Genomic DNA, 9,231 nt, shown 5'->3' with positions numbered 1-9,231 from the left:
TATTTTTTTAAATGTATAAGTGTATAAATTTCTTACACGTAATTCAATACTCCAAACTAGGAAATGAATAATCTCCTTGGACAGACTTCCGTATTTATGTGTGGTAGTGTCAGTGGAAACCAATTACTGTTAGTTGCAAAATCACTCATTTCGAAATCCACATTTTTAATACAATATTAATAAAATAGCCCACTTTGTAAGAACTGTATTCTTAAGCTAATCTCAAGAATACATAAAAATATTTTCCATCATATTATAGACAGGTCCAAACTGACTTAAGAGTGATTATCATGTTAGGCAATTAGTTTATATTTGTGGCTTTCGTTGCATGTTCTGGCTGTAAAACAAACAGCTGTGAGCAGTGTTTTCCACTTTATTTATATTTCTTGCTATAGAATATTTAGATGCACCAAAAAAAGGATGTGGTTTTTTTTTTAAAGAAAAAAACATTTTAAAAAAAAGTCAGAAACAGTAAACATTGAAATGGTATTCCTTCTCATCACTTTACTTTGTGACCTCTCAAATCAATTTTGTGCAAATAAAGATAGCATAAAAATTCAGAAAGATGTCTGCTGTGTGACATGACTCACTTCAGCAAAACAGACAGGACATGAATTTGTGTATTACATGTTTATTTTGTGAAAAAGCAAAGTGTGGTACAAAGTAACAGTCAGAAATACACATACTTTTATTCAATAAGAAAAAAAAAATAACATAAGGTTATCAATTATATTAGGAAAAGCTAATTGGTGAAACAATTTTATGAATTTGGATAAAACATTTCTTACAGATATACTGGACATTATTGTAAATCTTCGAAGTTCCCTAAATTCATTTTGAAAATGATATAAATAAATGAACTATTTTCAGTGGCAAGCAGGACAAGAAACATGGATCTACTGTGCCTTTAGTAGGTTTTATGCCTTGACCCTACACGTCGAGATCGTCATCTGGGTCTTCCTGGTCATAGTCATCGTTGGCATCAGGTTCATACAGGATTCGTCCTGAACCCTGGCCTGAGTGGAGCAGAGCTGTTTTTCTGTAAGATAACAAAAGGACAGCATTTTGACTTTTCTGTAGAAAATAACAAAAGCATATGGAAGGGGATTACTGAAAAAAAATATGGCTTGTAAAAAAGTTTCTGACTTTGCTTTGCTGAAGACAAAGGGAAGTGCAAGTTTCTCCTTGGCCTTGCGCTCTGTATCGGACAGTCGAAGGTTGAAGGTCAAGTTAGCTGTTGGGTCCATCTGTGAAAACATAAAGAGAATATTTTTCAGTTCTGCCATCTCTATCTTTCCTCTGTTGATGGTGTTATGGTGAAATGTACGTGTTATATTGCACCTGCTGTTCCTCAGGGTCAGTCTGTTTGTGTTCAAGATGGCTAGGCTTGCTCTGTACAATGACTGTAAGATCGTCTTTGATGCTGAATATTTCCTCCTAAGGGCAAAAGCAAAGCTGTCAGTAATTTATAACAGTGTAGGAACACAAAATAGCCATCCCCATGCAAACATTACTTACGCATTGCATAACTTTCCCCGATTTTGAGCGCTTTGTTATTTTTGCCACTGCTTCATCTCCCTTCATTCCAGGTGCTACATTGATGACTGAAGTCGCCAAGTGGCAGACGCTTCCCACTGTACCCTTCTGATGCATATCTGCATGGAGCAGACCAATAATAGTTCTCACAGCTCCCCCTAATGAAAAAACAGAAAACAATCCTTAAACAGAGGAAGCACTGTGTGGTTTTCCTAGTCCATTTACTCTAAAATACGTCAACCAAGAAAGTCTGTTTGATAATAGATGGTGCACATAAAAAAAGAAGCTTATATGTATATTTTGCTTTTTCATGAATAACAAAAGCAAACAAAAGGAATACCTGGAAATCATACCTTCCTTTACTCTGCAAAACCACACAAAAGCTAAACATTAGATTGCCACTAGAAGCTAATTTCTCACCTCTTTTCAGCTGCTGTAGAGTTTTGCAGACAGCAGGCGGACTGAGGTGTCTCAATATCCACGACAGAGAGTCAATTACTAATGTAGCTGGTTTGGACTGTGATGTTTGTTTGACCAGATGTGTAAGTTCATCCAAACAGAACTGATGAACTGTGAAAGTCAAGTGGTCTGTCCAACCAAGGGGGTCTGAATAAGCATTGTGAAAGCATAGCCTGACAAAAGAAAAAGATGACAAATGGTCAGTTTGACTCTCGAATAAACAATGTGAAATGCTGAGTAGTTGTCTGAGCAAATAATCTATTTCTATTGATTGGTTCGTTGTCTGAATCACCTCTGAGGGCTTGATGTGTTCAACCCTTCTCCCAGCTCTTCCTCGCTGACCTCAAAGCCAAGGACATGAATATTTTCTTCCCTATATTTATAACACAGAGCAAGATACACTTTAATATTATAATTATTTTTATTTTAGCAGATACCTAGCTTGGACATATTATTAGGCAATAGTTCCTACAAAACCAAACAATCACTATACTGATTTCTTTAAATACCTGTTCAACGCAGCATTGATGAAGCTCTTCAGGAGGTGTCTACCAGTACAACTGGAGGAATCTGTCGATTCAAGATTAAATGACACGGCTTTACGTTATCATTTTCGAATAATATAGGTCACAGCTCTGTTTTTGTTAGCAAATCGGAATTAAATTTTACAACCATTAAATAATTTACCTTGTATTATGAGAAGACCTCCAGTATCAGTGCCTTGCAGTAGTTCAGACAACATGGTACTCTATGACTGCTCACGGTAGCTTCAGCTACTTAGCATACTTCACCGCCTATAAAAACACGGATACCATGAGAAAAACTGAATAACTTAACGACAGAAGAAGTACATCTATAAAAGATAACAATGATGATTACCTAAAATTACTGCAAATTATAGTTATCACTAAATAAAGCTTTCGCTGCCTGATACAAGTGCAGCAAGTTTCGCTAGGTAGCATATTTGGGTTGCTTTGATTCAAAAACTTCATATCCCAGAGTTCCCGTTAACCTAATGTTTAATGTAGGGAAACGTAGTTCAGTGTCATTTACGACTCTCGCCTGAGTCTGGTGGAATGGCTCCACAACAAACTACGTTACCCAGCATGCACCATAGAAAACCCTTTGCTGGCAGCCTCAAGGGGCTTCTGCCGCGCACGGACGGAGAGGACCGTGCGAAATAAAGCAAAACTCCAGTCGTTTTGTATGCCTACAGCGAAGACGCGGAGAAAACTTCATCTGGGAAGTTCCTACTATGGATCAGCAATCGTTACTAACGCTTATTTAAAGAGAGTTTACAGTTCGGAGGTATTTTTGTACCGATGGTTATATAAATGCACTGACGAAGAAACGGGAGCTTTAAGTGTAGCACGTTAAGCGACAGAGGAATTAGTAATTTGTGGGGCTAATAGTGTGGCGACAGCCCGGAGAAGGTTTGCTTCTGATACGTTAACCCTTGTTACGGACCCCCATCAAAGGAATACGGCATCAACTTCGACCCACAGTGGACTGCTTGGAAGTAGGGTCTTGTCTGTTTTATTCGTCCTTGGCTTTCTGCTGCTAAAGTTGCCCGGCGGTGAGGTGCAGCCACGCCGGGGGAAGGCACGGAGCGACGGCCGCTACTCTTCGGCTAGCTCGGCTGCTGCTTCTGTTTCTAGCATCAAGGCCTTGTCGGTTATGCGACAATGCTTGACATAATGTCTGAACACCAAGGTACGTTCAACCGTGATCGACTAACAGCAATTAAAGAAACAGTTCTATTGTGATGCTAGACTGTTAATCATTGAAAAATGTCGTTTTGCGGGCATTGAGATAGCTAACCTAATGTAAGGGCTAACGGTAGTGAAACGTTTGGTTGCGTATGCTGTATTAACACGGCTTACTCTAGACAGACTTGTCGCTGAACTGCAGTGAAAGTTGTATTAAAGTGAAAATTAATTATCTACAGTTTCGTTACGAAAACTATGGCCAGCTAATCCGATGTTAACGTACTTATTGCACAGTTCAGTTAGCTTGCGAGATACCGCGCCGAACGACCTAGCTTAATAGCTAATAGCTGGATAACAAACGTTGCCCAACCGCCTCACTGAAAACATTCTATAATAAGTCAGTTTTAAGTAAAATAGCATACTTGTCATCCTCCAAAAATACTAACTCAAACTTCGATGCTGTCAAAAACGACACACCTGATTTAATCGCCCCCCTTACTATCATCAAGCTAACTTTGCCTCCCACTTCCATTTCAAGAAAGCCAGTGCGATTAGCTAGCTGACGTTGGCTAAACGTTAGCACTTTCTTTAGAATCAAACTTAACATTTCCCAGTGCATAAATGTTCTTGCAAAGTTTGACTAGAGTTCAAAAAGTACCACTAGTCCAAACTATACTTTCGCCGTAAACTGCATAACGTGTTGTTAGCTTACCCTCTACATGTCAGCTAACGTTAGCAGATAGCATTTTGGCAATACAACATGACAAGATAACGCATCCGCACCCAACAAACTGAGCCTACTCGTCTACCCGTTTACCAACTTGTTTTAACCTTCAGTGAAATCGCTGAAGACCTATGCATGGCTGATCGCCTTATATCCACAATCTGCGCTAAGTTTGGTTGACACCGGTTGCGGTTGTTGGAGGACGTAGATAAACTAGCGTTAGCGTCCGACGACTGTCTTACTTATTTTATCAGTCATAATTAAACTCTGTTGGGTGTTTTAATGTACTAAGCAAATGCAGCTCCTGAATATGCCCAACATGCGTATAACTAACAACCCCGATCAAATGATTTTGCCGTGTTAGCAAGCTAATGGTAGCAGTAGCCCATTCAGCATACCACTGAGCAACCTTACGCTTTGGAGTAGGTGATGGCTTTGACTTAAAAAGGGATAAGATAATGGGGGCTGGTCGCTTGTGATTTACAGTTGTGCTTTTTCTCCATCAGATTCACTGTTGACGTGCAAAACGGAACCTCTGGCGAGTACTTTGTATTTTTACTCTGACTGCTTCACTCACTATCTGTTATTGTGGCTTGTCTAGATTAGCTTCAGTTTTTTTTAACAAAGGCATGTCCTTTTTGTAGCCCCCAGAGAGGAAAAAGAGGACTGTTGAGGACTTCAACAAGTTCTGCAGCTTTGTCCTGGCTTATGCTGGTTACATCCCCAGTCCAAAGGAGGTAATCTGCTTTGAATGTCACTGTTGATATTAGAACTGCTATTGCCATTATGGCCTGTCTTGCTCAAGTCGTGTTAATGGACTAAATTTGTCTCTTGTTATCTGATAGGAAAGTTCATGGTCCCCAACATCATCCAGCTCTGCACACAGTTCAGGGTTGTCGGCAGATGGGGGCAGCAGCTCCATTGGCAACACTTGGGCAGATGGAAGCTCCGACATCCACACCATCCATACATTCGTTCGTAAAGCGCGAGCAAATAAGGGTAAAAATATCCGTCGTATGCACTCTGATAGCACTCTGCTGGACAAGATGCGCCTAAAAGACTCCCTGTATGACAGCCAGAGCACCGCGAAAGCCGAGCGCAAGAAGGACAAAAAACTGAAAAAGCTGTCACTGGGTTCAGCCATGACAGCAGCAGACAGTGGCAGCAGTGAAGGGGAGAAAAGAGCCCGCATCAAACGCAGCAAAAACTCGAAACAACCAAAACCTAAGAAGCTCAAGAGTTCGGCTGCTCAAAGCGAGACAGACTCTGAGGCGCGGAACACACACGGCGAGGTACGAGACGTCGGGGAGGATGTGACGGTGCATGGAGGCTCCACTTCGAGCATGCAGGGCTTGGGAAAGATGCAGCCGGAGGAATCAATCAGGGAAGCAGAAATGAGCTCCAGCGAGGGCGAGACCTGGATCGCAGACGAAGACATTATGGTCGAGTCAGGTATGATATTCTGCTTTTGTCTTTTAGTTTATTGTTTGTTTGCACATCCAGTAAAGAAATGTTTAACGCTTAACTGTTATTTTTTCCCAATGCTTCATATCAACTGACCAACACCTACTTGTCAGCTATAATCTCCTTTAACTCTGGTCTCTTTATCAACACAGGGGACGATTCATGGGACTTGATCACCTGTTACTGCGGGAAGCCATTCGCAGGCCGGCCAATGATCGAGTGCAACCAGTGCGGCATATGGGTGCATTTGTCATGTGCAAAGATCAAGAAGTCGAATGTTCCCGACATCTTTTACTGCCACAAGTGCAGGGACGTGCGACGGTCAGGACACAAAAAAGACACCTAGAGACAAGGGGGATGATGAGCACTCACCTTGGTTTTGCTGTCCTCTTGACACTTACTTTCTTTGATGCCTACAGCCAAAACAGCCTAAATTATCACCTGGATGACAACTGTATTGTCAGTTTGTAGGATTTCTTTTGACAATCACAACCATTCTTATTTATCCCTCATATATATATAAATATATTTTTTTTAATTTCTTACTTCCCCCTCCTCTTTGTCAACTGTGAAGAAACGGACAGAAAGCAACAGTGACGGTTGAGAATCTTTTTTTTTTTTTTTTTTTTGTTACTAAACAATTGCTACATTAATTGGCTTTATTTTTATCGACAGTGCTGGTGCATAACTTTTCCCACTTGGTCTCATATTCACTGAAAGCGCTTGTAAATTATTTCTTGACGATATTGACAAATCAGTAAACATTTCCTTTCGTCTCTGAAGGAGTGCCATTCTCAGTTGGACCGGTCGTTTCTTTCTAACTTTAAATCAATGCAAGGTTGACAAAAGCGTCGCTTATGTGTCGTGTAGCTTAAATGTCACTCCTCTTGTTCATTTAGAAGTATGTCATAATGCTAGACGGGCAGCTCATTTCTGTTTAGCCATTTTCTTTTTTTGGGGGGAGGTTGTCAGTGGTGATCGTGGAGCTCTCACTCCTTTGAAATAAGAGATTTTGTTTTTTTTAATTTCTAGACTCGGCTAAGACGTATTAGTTTGAATCTACAAAAAGTTGCACACAGACAATATTTTTAACAGTATGTTTCTAAAAATATAAACCCCAGTACAGCATCCACTGCTTACGTGGGTGGAAAAGGGCAGTATAAGCTACAGCTGATGACATCTCTACTAGGCTGTGTACATTCATGATTGAGCGCTTAACGTTTCTCTCTGTCTCATTTGTTAATCAATCATTGGTGGCCATGTACCATGAACAACATTTACATTATAAGCTGTTAAATTTTGATGTTTTTATTTTGTGTGTTTTTGTTTGTTTTTGCTTTTTGTGTGCGTCATTGAGGCATCCAACGCGAGGGGGGTAATGTTGCTGTAAGGCGAATGGTTACGATGATTAACAAAGTGGCTCCGGGGCCCGTTTATCAATGGTTGTAAAATATTTGTTTTTCTATTTCATATAATTGTTTTATTTCTTAGCTTTCTGAGAAGCGGGATTAGAGATGCGCCCCGCGTCAGAGAACGGACATACGATTGTCTCACATCGAGAACAAAGCTGTAGTGTACAGAAAAAAAGGTCGAGGCTGCATAGGTTGTGGCATTTGTTTATTTCGTTCTACCATGTGCTTTTTTTCTTTTGTTGGTGGGTGAGTCTTGGTAAGTCTCCAGTTGCAGTTGCACTCTCTGTACAACTTCATTTCTGTGTACATATCCTGTTCTTTAACAACTGTACATATGTGAAAGTGAAGAGAGAATACCCAAGCAAATTCTATATTTTCTGCAGTCTGATATTGTTTTGTTTAATTGTAGCTTGAAAAATAAAAGTCTTTGGGAACAAAAAGGCTGTTTTTTTTCATTATTTTTATTGTAAAGTTAAAAATATGTTATTTACTAAATTTTATTAGACTTTAGCACACAGCAAAGTGGTTGTCATGTGTGTCTTTGACCACTAGAGGGAGATGTTTGACGAGCATCTCGCTTGTTAGTACAGCAGTGCAGTGAGTTTAAAAGGAGTTCATGAATAAATATCAAGCTAAACACAGTTCACACATGGACTGACATAGAAACTGGTGTTACAGTTGTCTTTTTAGTTCCTGTAATCTTCCCAGTAGATGCCTGGTTCATCCTGCAAAACAAACAAACATTCAGTTTTAAAGACTGAAATGTTTAAGACCTTAGATAATCTGGATAAGCCATGTGGCTTGTTATAAAAGTTGACAGGGATCGATATTGATAATAAAGATGCACCACACTTGTGCCTTTGTTTTACTGCTCCAGGCCTGTATGTGTGTTTTATGTTGATTTAAGTGTTCTTCTTTTAATAAATATAAGGTAGGACAGGTTACAGCTTCTCTCAAGGGACATCTTTCTCTGGTTTCTTACCTTTCGATTTCGGAAACTGGACATTTGAAAGCCACCAATGGAGTCTAGAGGAGCGACTTTCCTCCTGTAGACACCGCAATGAGAGAAAGACGAGCTCAGTTCAACACATTCGTTTACTGATTGATACAAATTAAAATGCAATCATTACTCTGACAAGGAACGCAGCGGAGTGATGTGATGATCGCCATTGGTTTGTCTGCAGTCTGTCTGTACCATTACTCAAAAAACGGACTAATGGATTTGGATGACATTTTCAGAGAAAGTCAGAAATGATGCAAGGACCAAGTGATTAGATTTTGGCAGTGATGTAGCTTATAGTCTGGATCCATGAATTTGTTAAAGATTTCTGTATCATTGCGAGATAGCGACTCAACGCCACTGTAGCTATGATTACAAGTGAACACTATCTATCTATCTATCTATCTATCTATCTATCTATCTGTCTATCTGTCTATCTATCTATCTATCTATCCAAAGCCAATAAATAAAATAATAAATCATTTATCAGTAAACTACACTTCATTTTAAGTTACCTGTATTCATTAGATAAGTAGCACCCTAAAGAATCATCAATAAGTGACTCTGGCTTGTCAGCTCAGTCATGACAATCCAATCCAATCTAAATACATCCATTTGGAAACAGCAATATTTTGCGCCGATGTATTGATACTACGTCAAACAGGAAAATGATACAATATATTGCCATGTTCAGATTTTGTCGAACCCCTAATTGCTTCTGGTGCCCTTAAAACTTTCACATTTAACTCATTTTACTCCAGTTAGCTCCTATTTGTCCGACGAAGGTCTAGTACTGAAACATTGTGCGAATACATTTGTGATTGGAAGTTAGACGGTTTGTTTTTGTTGTTGTTAGATGTGCTTTTGCTATGCTACGTATCTGCCTCATAAACAGATGTGCGAAGAGTTCCCTTAATTCACTCCAGA

General features: G+C 39.7%; 2 protein-coding genes across 2 annotated transcripts; one reads left to right on the top strand and one right to left on the bottom strand.

Moving 5' to 3' along the window:
* Positions 1 to 615: 615 nt before the first annotated feature.
* On the bottom strand, positions 616 to 3,094 carry elp5 (elongator acetyltransferase complex subunit 5). The gene is made up of 9 exons (XM_022210709.2): positions 2,875 to 3,094; positions 2,683 to 2,789; positions 2,505 to 2,565; positions 2,288 to 2,368; positions 1,957 to 2,168; positions 1,519 to 1,694; positions 1,342 to 1,437; positions 1,147 to 1,247; positions 616 to 1,039 (listed from the first exon to the last, which is right to left on the bottom strand). The coding sequence occupies exons 2-9, from the start codon at positions 2,735 to 2,737 to the stop codon at positions 931 to 933; spliced, it is 891 nt and encodes a 296-aa protein (XP_022066401.1). The 5' UTR covers positions 2,738 to 2,789; positions 2,875 to 3,094; the 3' UTR covers positions 616 to 930.
* Positions 3,095 to 3,131: 37 nt separating this feature from the next.
* Positions 3,132 to 7,744, top strand: phf23b (PHD finger protein 23b). The gene is made up of 5 exons (XM_022210706.2): positions 3,132 to 3,708; positions 4,935 to 4,966; positions 5,073 to 5,165; positions 5,274 to 5,880; positions 6,045 to 7,744. The coding sequence occupies exons 1-5, from the start codon at positions 3,681 to 3,683 to the stop codon at positions 6,236 to 6,238; spliced, it is 954 nt and encodes a 317-aa protein (XP_022066398.1). The 5' UTR covers positions 3,132 to 3,680; the 3' UTR covers positions 6,239 to 7,744.
* The last annotated feature ends 1,487 nt before the right edge of the window (positions 7,745 to 9,231 follow it).

This window comes from Acanthochromis polyacanthus, chromosome 23 (genome assembly GCF_021347895.1).
Source record: "Acanthochromis polyacanthus isolate Apoly-LR-REF ecotype Palm Island chromosome 23, KAUST_Apoly_ChrSc, whole genome shotgun sequence".
Lineage (NCBI taxonomy): Eukaryota > Metazoa > Chordata > Actinopteri > Pomacentridae > Acanthochromis > Acanthochromis polyacanthus.
Note: the sequence above shows the minus strand (reverse complement) of the source record. Positions and strands in the feature narration are given on the sequence as shown.

What these genes read in the sequence shown, in the direction of transcription:
- elp5 (XM_022210709.2), bottom strand. Translation starts at nt 2,737, where the DNA reads ATGTTGTCTGAACTACTGCAAGGCACTGATACTGGAGGTCTTCTCATA. An exon ending in AGGTCTTCTCATAATACAAG is followed by an intron (nt 2,566 to 2,682) that starts GTAAATTATTTA and finishes TTGAATCGACAG; the next exon opens with ATTCCTCCAGTTGTACTGGT. An exon ending in CTGACCCTGAGGAACAGCAG is followed by an intron (nt 1,248 to 1,341) that starts GTGCAATATAAC and finishes ATGTTTTCACAG; the next exon opens with ATGGACCCAACAGCTAACTT.
- phf23b (XM_022210706.2), top strand. Translation starts at nt 3,681, where the DNA reads ATGCTTGACATAATGTCTGAACACCAAG. An exon ending in CGTGCAAAACGGAACCTCTG is followed by an intron (nt 4,967 to 5,072) that starts GCGAGTACTTTG and finishes TCCTTTTTGTAG; the next exon opens with CCCCCAGAGAGGAAAAAGAG. An exon ending in AGACATTATGGTCGAGTCAG is followed by an intron (nt 5,881 to 6,044) that starts GTATGATATTCT and finishes TTATCAACACAG; the next exon opens with GGGACGATTCATGGGACTTG.